Consider the following 12,608-nt stretch of genomic DNA (forward strand, 5'->3'; position numbering starts at 1 on the left):
AGAGAGAGAGAGAGAGAGAGAGAGAGAGAGAGAGAGAGAGAGAGAGAGAGAGAGAGAGAGACAGAGAAAGATCAAAATCCAGAGCAATTAAATTCTACAACCCCCTAAAAAGAAGTGATTCTCAAACCTTCCATATCAAAGCCCTCACCTACAGGGAGATGAACCTGGAGAAGAGTCTCCTCTGCCAGCTGGTATGGGGACTCTGCTCACAAACACAAACAGACCCCACAGAGCCCCAGGACAGCAACACAATTAGACCCAACCAAAAATATAATTACTTGACACATTGGAAAGAATCAACAAAAAAACAGAGCAAACTGGGATGTTATTTGTCCCTAAACAGAGAGTACACAGTAGCAGAATACCTGACCACTGTGACTGACCCAAAATTAAGAAAATCCTTGACTATGTACAGACTCAGTGAGCATAGCCTTGCTATTGAGAGAGGCCGCCATCGGCAGACTGCCCACAAAATTTGGTGGAAACTCAGCTGCACTTCCCAACCTTCTGCTGACTGTATGACCATATCAGAGACACATATTTCCCTCAGATTACACAGACCCACAAAGAATTTGAAAACAAATCCAATCTTGATAAACTCCCATATCTATTAGGTGAAATACCACAGCGTGCCACCACAGCAGCAAGATTAGAATGGCTTGAACCCTGACTATATCAGTAATTAATAAAACCGTAACCCCTTTAATTTACGATACATTTCTGGATGGATTTCTGTTTCACACAAAAACTACATTTGCCACACTGCAACACAAATTATCCCCAACTGGTAGATACATTGTGCCTTTTTGCCAGTACTGAAAAAGGTAGATTGCATCACTTATGAGCTAATTGCGTACGCCTACATTTAATATCCACATTGTACATTATCAATGCTTTGGCTTAGCTTCATATGAAGTACTTTTGCACTCTAATATCCACTCAGTATGTAGCACTTCAGAAACATGTTAGGATTCAAACAATTTTCTCACCATTGAGTGCAATACAGTATAGGCCTATCACAAGGCCTCCTTTGCAGACCCTGGGTCTCAGCTGTTGGTTATGCTGTATAGGCTAGATCTGACTAGTCACTAGGATGATACAGAGACCTAAATGACACATGGCTTCGAATAAGGCCTCGTTAGTCTGTCTATGATGCATGGTGACTTTTGAACCTATAACCATGGTCTCCCTGAGTTTATGGCACTTCTGTTTTGTCTTTGTGTCTGCTTTGACTGGAAACAACATGTTTTATTTGAGTCATGGTCGTTTGGTTATGTGTAGACAACCCATGGAGGGATGAGCAAATCATTGGAATCATTCAATGGTTTTCAAATGGGCCTCCTCAAGTTCACAGTACAGTGTTTACCTGCGTGCCCTGTGGTGAACCTCCACAATGAATGTATGGTTTATAAGTGTTCATAAGGCTTCTATATATAATTTGCCTGTGCATGCTTTGTGTCAGTCCATGATGAAATATGCTTTAAGCTGTACAGTACAGTGTCTCAACATATATGTAGATCGTGAGACTGAAGTTAAATGCAGTCATGTGGTGCACAGTTGCCATGTGACGTATTTTTTTCATCCCTCTCTCTCTTTTTGGAGTTATGCTTATTGTGGGATGTCAGTGACTGTGCTCATTATTATTATGGGATGTTGGTGGGGGTGTGGGGGGGTGAGTGTTTCCATAGTAACGATGGTTGCTAGGGGGGGCATGGAGGAATGGGGAAGAGACTGCATGTGAGGGAGGAGGGAGGTGGATTATTATGGTCTGTACATTGCAAGGTAACTATGCAGAGTGGGGGAGGGGTGAACGTGTGTGGGGTTATTATGGGATGTCTGCCCCCCTGATCTCTTTGTGTGTGTGCGTGCGCGGGTGTTTAGTGCGAGAGAGGGAGACGTCGTGTGCAACGGCGGGCAACATAAGAAAAAAAGACTGCATTTTAATTATTGGAACTAGCTAGTTATTGTAACCCAAAAAGAAAAACGGTTGAAAGGCAAACATACGGTTTCGTTGTTTCTGTTTTCAAACAGTGGAATCATTCAACTTGTGAGTAACGTTACTGTAGTTTGTTGCATTGTTTCTAAATGTATTTGTGACAGACCTTTGTTATCGAAATTAAACAAATTGAAGTTAGTCATTTATTGATAGTTATGTTTTGGGACGATTAGGTGAATTGTGCTTCTGAACCTAGCCGGTGTGCGCTAACGTTAGCGGGCTAACTAACCAAGTGTGGGACGGAAAACTAGTAGCAAGCTAGCCGCACGATGATGGCATGTCAAATGGCTAACTAGCTATATGTAGCTAGTGAGACTACGCATAGATTGAAAGGCTGATAATCTTGAGTGGCCTAGTGCTGGTTGAAACAATTGACACCAGAAGTTATATTTTACCTACTGAGGCAGTTTATGTATTTATATTGTTCAATAAACGAAATCAGTTCAGAATATTCACTTCTGTTTTCTTTTTATTTCCACCTCCTTGCCGACCTGGACGGACTGAAGACTCGGACAGAACTCGGGAGGCAAAACGGATTTTAAAACTTTATTTAGCTAGTTAGCTAACTAAATTTAAAGTTAGCTAGCATTATGTCTGGAAGCGAAGACGATAGGAATGATTTTGGAGCCCCAGAGGATCGGTCTCTAATGCAAGGTAGGATCACTACAACACATTAACGTTACCTATTCATTGCAACGAAATTGATTTATCAAAATGTGCTGTACTTTATGTAAATAATGCGACTTAATCGTAGAACTGAGCCAAATAGACCGTTTATGCCTGTGTATCGAGTAAACCACAAATCTATGGATAGCTACTGTAGCTAACTGGTAATAACGTTAAGCTAGTTGATGATGGTTATGGTTAGCTAACTTGGCTGGTTATTATGGTTAGCTAACTTGGCTCTAGTTTGCTAGCAGTAATGTCACAATTTCTTATGTAGCTGGCCAAATAGTTATGGAAAAGTGTTTAACTCATTAAAGTAAGTTGCTGGAACAATGGACACCAGTCTACGCTAAACTGTTGGCTGGTTAACTGAGTGACTAGCTTGTTAGCTAACTAGTTGGCCAGAAGCTAGCCTGGCAAGCTAGCTGGCCGAAGCTAACGTTAGCCTAGCTTGCGTGTGCTAACAATGCTAGCTAGTTAACGTTTTGTTTCAGTTGTTGGATTGCTTGCCTTTTTACATTTCAGTTCGCAAAACGGCCAGATGTTTTTCCATACCTAAGCAACTGACACAACTTAAACTTTGATTTACTAAAATCATGCCGACCCACCGGCATATTCTTGCGGCCTAGCAAATATTACCGGTATTTTTACGTGCGGATGACAAGATGGAGCCAGCCAGTTAGCTTGAAAGATGGCAGATGACGACGGTGGCTTTCTCCTCCTCTATCGGGTGGTTGGTAGCGCCGCTTTGCGTGGTAGAAATAAATGCTGTCATTCATCTATACCGTTCTGGAAAATGTTACGGTAACGGAATTGTACATATATAGCTAGCAATCGTACAATAGTTGGAAGTACAATAAAACCCGTTAGGCTAGCTGGCTACTTTGTTTACACAACAACGGACGGGTTCGGATATGACGGCAATGCATATTCCATTAGAATCTTTGAGGGGGAAAGTTAAGGCGATGGAATTTTCTGATTTTAAACACAACAGGCGTCGCTAGGCCACCTTTTAGATAGTAGCTAGCTAATATAAGTATGCAACCCCTCGAATTCATTTACAGAAAATAATCAAAGTTAAAATGAATGAATGATTTATTTTGGTAACAGATTCTATTAGCATAGCTAGTGATTTTTATTTTCTTTGCTTTCAAACCTCTCACATGTGGAAATCATTGACCATACCCTTACTCAAATAAAAATAATTACTTGGAAGAGGCGTCTTTTGTGGGACATCACATTCTGGAATTGGGCTAACTGGAATTGAACCTAACCCAGATAATGATGACATGGCATATAATTGGTCATTCAGCCCCCCTCATTTTGACCTACAGACAGCTTATCACATGTCAGACCGTGGCTACTTGGTGTTGATTTCAATGCCAACAGCCATTTGCTTAAATGTACCATGAGTAATTACATAATAGGCTTTGAACTCCATTCCATATGACTTTGCAGCTACCAAGATTGCAAGGAAAGGGAAAGGGGGATACCTGGGCTATTGAATTGACATTTTTCGTTACAGTTATTGGGGGGACGGGACGGGACATGGTAGAGCGAGCTCGCCAGCTTGTAGTTCTAAAAACCGGAAATGAGTTACCTTTGCTTCGTTCAGCCGTTCCTATGGGTAAAGAATGGGGTTATGGGATAAACGCCGAAAATGACTGTAAGCACATGCTTAGGAGATCTTACACGTTTTGTTATGAGATATGTCGGTTAACATGACCTTTATGAATTATGAAGCCTTTATGTGCTTTTTTTTAATGACATAAATGCTTAAAAAGCTGAAGATTATCTCATAGAACAAAACGTATAAGATCTCATAAACCTGTGTTTACCACAGACCTTATTTTTGATGTTTATTCAAAAATCCCTACAAAAACGTCATTAATTTCCCCATAGGCTTTGTCTGACGAACCATGGCGAAGTTGGTGCCTACAAAAAGACGCCATTACTATTTCTCTCTATTGCATTAATGCACATTATTATGGGTTGATTTGCAATTATGTTTTCACTTTTGCAAAAATGCAATCCAAAAGAAACCGCTCTTTTGTCATTGAGTTTTAGGCAATGGTATGGGAAGAAAAGTGCAATTAATGTTTTTGTCTTTGAATTTGAGAGAAAAACAGACATACACACGTCTATATCCAGGGTCATGCGATTAAGCTGTGTCTCTGATCTCATTGCAGATGAGGAGGAGATGTCAGAGAGCGAGGCCCCGAAGGTGAAGAAAAAGAAGAAGGCCAAAAAGAGCCGGGAGAGCAAAAGTAGCAAGAGGCGTAACTCTCGCAGAGAGGTAGGCTACTGTGATATGACCACGTCTCTTATCATATTTGTACATTATTGGGATGCACCATGTCTTGTTTGTTGGTCAATTGGCCCAAAACTCAAACATTAGCTTGTAGACCAAGAAGGCAGGTAAAATACTATATTGTATATTTTTACATCCTTTCCAGAGGACTGGTTCAGGGACCCCATTGTCTCAGATCAGATAGCGCAGCAGAGACACGCTACCTGTCGGAAGACAGTAGGCTTACTCATAACCACCCTGTGTCCCCTCCAGGATGTGCCTATGAGCTCCCCCGAGGCCATGGAGACCCCAGAGGTGGACAGAGATGAGGAGCGAGCGGTGCCCCACTCGGACAGCGAGGGCAGCGACTACAACCCGGGGAAGAAGAAGAAGAAAAACAGGGGGAGCACTTCCAAGGAGAAGAAGAGGAGCAGCACCAGCACTGACAGAAACGGCGGAGGAAAGGACAAGAGGAAGGACCCTGAACCTGAGGAAGAGGAGGATGAGGACGATGATGACGATAGCTCGGTAAGAGTTTAGTTTGAGGATGGAGAGTTGTGGAGGGGGGGACGGTATTAAAGTTAACCAAATAATATTTCATGGTGTTAATTGAATTGTAATTATGCAACTAAAACCCATTTAATAGCTCCACAGAAAGTGATTGAATGAGCTACCTGTAATCTCTAGCTGTATATAAGAGTAGACTACCACTAGGGTGCCTGGTAGTGGTAATTGCACTTAGTGAGGGAAAAAAAGTATTTGATCCCCTGCTGATTTTGTACGTTTGCCCACTGACAAAGAAATGATCAGTCTATAATTTTAATGGTATGTTTATTTGAACAGTGAGAGACAGAATAACAACAAAAAACTCCAGAAAACGCATGTCAAAAGTGTTATAAATTGATTTGCATTTTAATGAGGGAAATAAGTATTTGACCCCCTCTCAATCAGAAAGATTTCTGGCTCCCAGGTGTCTTTTTATTCAGGTAATGAGCTGAGATTAGGAGCACACTCTTAAAGGGAGTGCTCCTAATCTCAGCTTGTTACCTGTATAAAATACACCTGTCCACAGAAGCAATCAATCAATCAGATTCCAAACTCTCCACCATGGCCAAGACCAAAGGGCTCTCCAAGGATGTCAGGGACAAGATTGTAGACCTACACAAGGCTGGAATGGGCTACAAGACCATCGCCAAGCAGCTTGGTGAGAAGGTGACAACAGTTGGTGCGATTATTCGCAAATGGAAAAAACACAAAAGAACTGTCAATCTCCCTCAGCCAGGGGCTCCATGCAAGATCTCACCTCGTGGAGTTGCAATGATCATGAGAACGGTGAGGAATCAGTCCAGAACTACACAGGAGGATCTTGTCAATGATCTCAAGGCAGCTGGGACCATAGTCACCAAGAAAACAATTGGTAACACACTACGCCGTGAAGGACTGAAATCCTGCAGCGCCCGCAAGATCCCCCTGCTCAAGAAAGCACATATACAGGCCCGTCTGAAGTTTGCCAATGAACATCTGAATGATTCAGAGGAGAACTGGGTGAAAGTGTTGTGGTCAGATGAGACCAAAATCGAGCTCTTTGGCATCAACTCAACTCGCCGTGTTTGGAGGAGGAGGAATGCTGCCTATGACCCCAAGAACACCATCCCCACCGTTAAACATGGAGGTGGAAACATTATGCTTTGGGGGTGTTTTTCTGCTAAGGGGACAGGACAACTTCACTACATCAAAGGGACGATGGACGGGGCCATGTACCGTCAAATCTTGGGTGAGAACCTCCTTCCCTCAGCCAGGGCATTGAAAATGGGTCGTGGATGGGTATTCCAGCATGACAATGACCCAAAACACACGGCCAAGGCAACAAAGGAGTGGCTCAAGAAGAAGCACATTAAGGTCCTGGAGTGGCCTAGCCAGTCTCCAGACCTTAATCCCATACAAAATCTGTGGAGGGAGCTGAAGGTTCGAGTTGCCAAACGTCAGCCTCGAAACCTTACTGATTTACATGACATTTTAGTCATTTAGCAGACGCTCTTATCCAGAGCGACTTACAGTTAGTGAATACATATATTTTTTTCATACTGGCCCCCTGTGGGAATCGAACCCACAACCCTGGCGTTGCAAACGCCATGCTCTATCAACTGAGCTACATCCCTGCCGGCCATTCCCTCCCCTACCCTGGGCCAATTGTGCGCCGCCCATGAGTCTCCCGGTCGCGGCCGGCTGCGACAGAGCCTGGATTCGAACCAGGAGCTCTAGTGGCACAGTTAGCACTGCGATGCGGCACCTTAGACCACTGCGCCACTCAGGAGACTTGGAGAAGATCTGCAAAGACAAGTGGAACAAAATCCCTCCTGAGATGTGTGCAAACTTGGTGGCCAACTACAAGAAACGTCTGACCTCTGTGATTGCCAACAAGGGTTTTGCCACCAAGTACTAAGTCATGTTTTTGCATTTCCCTCATTAAAATGCAAATCAATTTATAACATTTTCGACATGCGTTTTTCTGGATTTTTTTGTTGTTATTCTGTCTCTCACTGTTCAAATAAACATACCATTAAAATTATAGACTGATCATGTCCTTGTCAGTGGGCAAACGTTCAAAATCAGCAGGGGATCAAATACTGTTTTCCCTCACTGTATGCAATGACACACAGTCATTGTCAACGCAAGCACATGGTATAACTGTATGCGGCTTCAAATAACCGAGTAGCTATTGAACACAATGGCACCACTCAGAGGGCAAGAAATAGTCCCACCACAATAGTCCAGTCAGTATGGAAAAGACTGGAAAATAACCACTTTTACGCCAACTTTCATGTTGAATTGTCTCATCTAGGAGCCAAAGACGTCGTCACAGCTCCTGGATGACTGGGGAATGGAGGACATTGACCACGTCTTCAGCGAAGAGGACTACCGCTCCCTCACCAACTACAAGGCCTTCAGCCAATATGTCAGGTAACGAGATTGTCCTTATCAATGCTTGCGGCATGAATTGTATTTTAAGCTTTATCTCTTTCTAACCCCCATTTGCTCTTAAACTATTGCTCACCCTGATCTCGTCTTTTTTTGGCCTCATTACTCACCATCCACCCCATCTCTCCCTCAGACCCCTCATTGCGGCCAAGAACCCCAAGATCGCAGTGTCCAAGATGATGATGGTACTGGGTGCCAAGTGGCGTGAGTTCAGCACCAACAACCCCCTGAGAGGCTCCGCCGCGGCCAATGCCGCCCTGGCTGCCGCCAACGTTTCTGCTGCCGTGGACAGCATGGTGGCGGAGGTCGCTCCCACTCCCGCACCCGCCCCGGTCGCCGAGCCCCAGCTACCGCCTGCCCCGCCTCTGAAAAAGGCCAAGACCAAAGAGGGCAAAGGTCCAAATGCTCGTAAGAAGTCCAAGCCGACCCCCAAGCCCGCAGAGAAGAAGAAAGTGGCTACAAAGAAGGTGGCTCCGCTCAAGATCAAACTAGGAGGCTTCAACAGCAAGAGAAAACGCTCCTCGGTAAGTGCTTTCACTTTCTTTTTCTCTTCCTTCTCCTTTGTCACGTTTCTCGCTCTGTCTACATGTCCCCCATTTGCAACCATTTCTATCTCTCATTCTCTCCCCTTGCACCTGCTTAGTGATGGAGGGAAAAATAGTTACATTATGATTTATTTTTCACAATGTATCATTTTGACAATATCGCAGTATTATTTTTGCAATAGTTGGCTTTTACCTCCATCACAACTCTAGTATTTTTCCTTCATAGCTTGTTCGCCATCTTCTTTTTACATATGGAGCCAATTTTTCAGCACTTTTATTTCCATGACTGATCAAACTTGTTTTCTCATGGCTCTCTTGTCCCTCTGCAGCAGACATGGTGAGCAATATGTTTGGAACATCGAATCGCAATAAATAGAATCGCGAGAATCGCAATACTTAGGTGCAGATACGATATGTATCGTTATAATATTGTATTGTGAGGTCCCTGGCAATTCCCAGCCTTACTGTTTAGTCACCTCTTTCTCGTTCATTTTGAGTTTCTTGACGAGGAAGACATTTGTCATTTGGTATAGATGCCTTCAACCTAGAGACACATTTCTCCTGAAAAGGAAGTTCCTAACCTTTCACTCTCTCGCTCTCTGTGTGTGTGTTCCTATCAGAGTGAGGAGGATGAGCCCGACGTGGAGAGTGACTTTGACGACGCCAGCATGAACAGTGTGTCCGTGTCGGACGGCTCCAACAGCCGCAGCAGCCGCTCCAAGAAGCCCAAGATCAAGCCCAAGAAGAAGAAGGGTCAGTACTCTGCAGGTGTGTCTCTCTTCCATGGCTGTGATACAGTATGTCTCAAGCCCAATAAAAAGTGGTCTTGAGATGCTAGACCCCACAGCTGTAGTTTGTGCGTGTATGCATGTCCAATTTGCCATGACTCAGTCAGTACCACTCAGTCTTACTGCGTCACTAGAAGATTGTTTTCATGAGGGCAGTATCCAGCATCTTCTTCCTTTTTAAATAGTTTGACACCCGCTGATGCATTCAGTAGACAAGCTCTTCCGTCAGCGCGTTGATACATATCGGCCAGGAGATTTGAAATGCTTCCTAAATTCAATTGCATATGAAGTACTCCACCTACACAGTAAAAGGGAGAGCCCCAAAAAACTATGCGCATTCCGTAATGTTTAATTCTACAACACTTTATAAAATGGTTATTTTCGACCATACATTATGATTATAATGAGCGTTCCTCACAATATATAAAACAGCTCAAGTGTTATAGCATTACTGGTATTTCATTAAGGGTGCTTGTCAAACAACATGTTGAAAAGGCATTCCTCTTTTGGGTAAATTTTGTTCTGGAAATGTGCCGTATCTGTACTGAACAAAAATATAAATGCAACATGTAAAGTGTTGGTCCCATGTTTCATGAACTGAAATAAAAGATCCCACACATCACAATGCCACAGATGTCTCACGTTTTGAGGGAGCATGCAATTGGCATGCTGACTGCAGGAATGTCCATCAGAGCTGTTGCCAGATAATTGAATGTTCAACTCTCTACTATAAGCCACCTCCAACGTGGTTTTAGAGAATTTGGCAGAACGTCCAACCGGCCTCACAGCCACAGACCACGTGTAACCCGCCAGCCCGGGACCTCCACATCCGTCTTCTTCTGAGACCATCCTCCCAGACAACTGATGAAACTGGGTTTGCACAACCGAAAGATTTCTGCACAAACTTTCAGAAACTGTCTCAGGGAAGGAACCTCATCTGCGTAGTCGTTGTCCTCACCAGGGTCTTGACCTGACTGCAATTCGGCGTTGTAACTAACTTCAGTCGGCAAATGCTAACCTTGGATGGCCACTGGCACGCTGGAGAAGTGTGCTCTTCACAGATGAATCCCGGGTTCAACTGTACCAGGCAGATGGCAGACAGTGTGTATGGCGTCGTGTGGGCGAGCGGTTTGCTGATGTCAGCGTTGTGAACAGAGTACCCCGTGGTGGTGGGGTTATGGTATGGGCAGGCATCTGTGCCATCACCTCATGTTTCAGCATGATAATGCACAGCCCCATGTCGCAAGGATCTGTACACAATTACAGGAAGCTGAAAATGTCCCTGTTCTTCCATGGCCTGCATACTCATTGAGCATGTTTGGGAAGCTCTGGATCAATGTGTACGACAGCGTGTTCCAGTTCCCACCAATATCCAGCAACTTCTCACAGCCATTGAAGAGGAGTGGGATAACTTTCCACAGGCCACAATCAACAGCCTGATCAACTCTATGAAAGGAGATGTGCGCCTACCAGATGAACTAAATGCCTTTTTTTATGCTCGCTTCAAGGCAAGCAACACTGAAGCATGCATGAGACCACCATGCTCTCCGTAGCCGATGTTAGCAAGACCTTTTTAAACAGGTCAACATTCACAAAGCCGCAGGGCCAGACAAATTACCAGGACGTGTACTCAAAGCATGCGTGGATCAACTGGCAAGTGTCTTCACTGACATTTTCAATCTCTCCCTGACCGAGTCTGTAATACCTACATGTTTCAAGCAGACCACCATAGTCCCTGTGCCCAAGAAAGCGAAGGTAGCCTGTCTATATTATTACTGCCCCGTAGCACTCATGTCAGTAGCCATGAAGTGCTTTGAAAGGCTGGTCATGGCTCACATCAACACCATCATGCCGGAAACCCTAGACCCGTTCCAATTCGCATACCGCCCCAACAGATCCACAGATGACAAAATCTCAATCGCACTCCACACTGCCCTTTCCCATCTGGACAAAATGAACACCTATGTGAGAATGCTGTTCATTGACTACAGCTCAGCATTCAACACCATGGTGCCCACAAAGCTCATCACTAAGTTAAGGACCCTGGGACTAAACACCTCCCTCTGCAACTGGATCCTGGACTTCCTGACGGGCCACCCCCAGGTGGTAAGGGTAGGTAACAACACATCTGCCACGCTGATCCTCAACACTGGGGCCCCTCAGGGGTGCGTGCTTAGTCCCCTCCTGTACTCCCTGTTCACCCACGACTGCGTGGCCAAGCACGACTCCAACACCACTAAGTTTGCTGACGACACAACAGTGGTAGGCCTGATCACCGACAACGATGAGACAGCCTATAGGGAGGTCAGAGACCTGGCAGTGTGGTGCCACGACGACAACCTCTCCCTCAATGTAAGCAAGACAAAGGAGCTGATCGTGGACTATAGGAAAAGGAGGGCCGAACAGGCCCCCATTAACATCGATCGATGGGGCTATAGTGGAGCAGGTAGAGAATTTCAAGTTCCTTGGTGTCCACATCACCAACGAACTATCATGGTCCAAACACACCAAGACAGTTGTGAAGAGGGCATGACGACACCTTTTCAAACTCAGGTGACTGAAAAGATTTGGCATGGGTCCTCAGATCCTCAAGCAGTTCTACAGCTGCACCATCGAGCATCCTGACCGGTTGCATCACCGCCTTGTATGGCAGCTGCGCGGCATCTGACCATAAGGCGCTACAGAGGGTAGTGCATACGGCCCAGTACATCACTGGGGCCAAGCTTCCTGACATCCAGGACCTATATACTAGGCGGTGTCAGAGGAAGGCCCAAAAAATTGTCAAAGACTCCAGTCACCCTAGTCATAGACTGTTCTCTCTGCTACCGCACCGCAAGCGATACCGGAGCGCCATGTCTAGGACCAAAAGGTTCCTTAACAGCTTCTACCCCCAAGCCATAAGACTGCTGAACAATTAATCAAATGGCCACCAGGACTATTTACATTGACCCCCCCCCCCCCCTTTGTTTTTACACTGCTGCTATTCGCTGTTTATTATCTATGCACAGTCACTTTACAAATTACTTCGACTAACCTGTACCCCCGCACATTGACTCGGTACTGGTAGCCCCTGTATATAGTCTCGTTATTGTTATGTAATTTTCTTGTTACTTTTTGATTTGATATTTTTGCTTTAGTTTATTTAGTAAATATTTTCTTAACTCTATTTCTTGAACTGCATTGGTTAAGGGCTTGTAAGTAAGCATTTCACGGTAAGGTCTACACCTGTTGTATTCGGCGCATGTGACATATTTGATTTGAGATGTCGCGCTGCATGAGGCAAATGGTGGTCACACCAGATAAGGTGTCTGTGACCAACAGATGCATATCAGTATTCCCAGTCA

At 44.7% G+C, this 12,608-nt stretch overlaps 1 protein-coding gene across 12 annotated transcripts in view; it reads left to right on the top strand.

Annotated features, from left to right (window-relative positions):
- The first annotated feature begins 1,836 nt into the window (after positions 1-1,836).
- Positions 1,837-12,608, top strand: part of LOC121571551 (chromodomain-helicase-DNA-binding protein 4-like) — a 31,707-nt gene continuing 20,935 nt past the window's right edge. For 4 of the 12 annotated variants that reach the window (XM_045221924.1, XM_045221918.1, XM_045221917.1 and 1 more), the window contains exons 1-7: positions 1,838-2,047; positions 2,503-2,650; positions 4,852-4,958; positions 5,226-5,480; positions 7,795-7,913; positions 8,065-8,455; positions 9,097-9,244. In XM_045221924.1, coding sequence (XP_045077859.1) covers positions 2,587-2,650; positions 4,852-4,958; positions 5,226-5,480; positions 7,795-7,913; positions 8,065-8,455; positions 9,097-9,244 — 1,084 coding nt within the window. In that variant the 5' untranslated portion in view covers positions 1,838-2,047; positions 2,503-2,586. Of the gene's footprint in view, positions 2,048-2,502; positions 2,651-4,851; positions 4,959-5,225; positions 5,481-7,794; positions 7,914-8,064; positions 8,456-9,096; positions 9,245-12,608 lie in introns of all 12 variants that reach the window. The other 8 variants (XM_045221915.1, XM_045221916.1, XM_045221923.1 and 5 more) reach the window with 4 other exon arrangements.

Source organism: Coregonus clupeaformis, chromosome 8 (assembly GCF_020615455.1).
Source record: "Coregonus clupeaformis isolate EN_2021a chromosome 8, ASM2061545v1, whole genome shotgun sequence".
Lineage (NCBI taxonomy): Eukaryota > Metazoa > Chordata > Actinopteri > Salmoniformes > Salmonidae > Coregonus > Coregonus clupeaformis.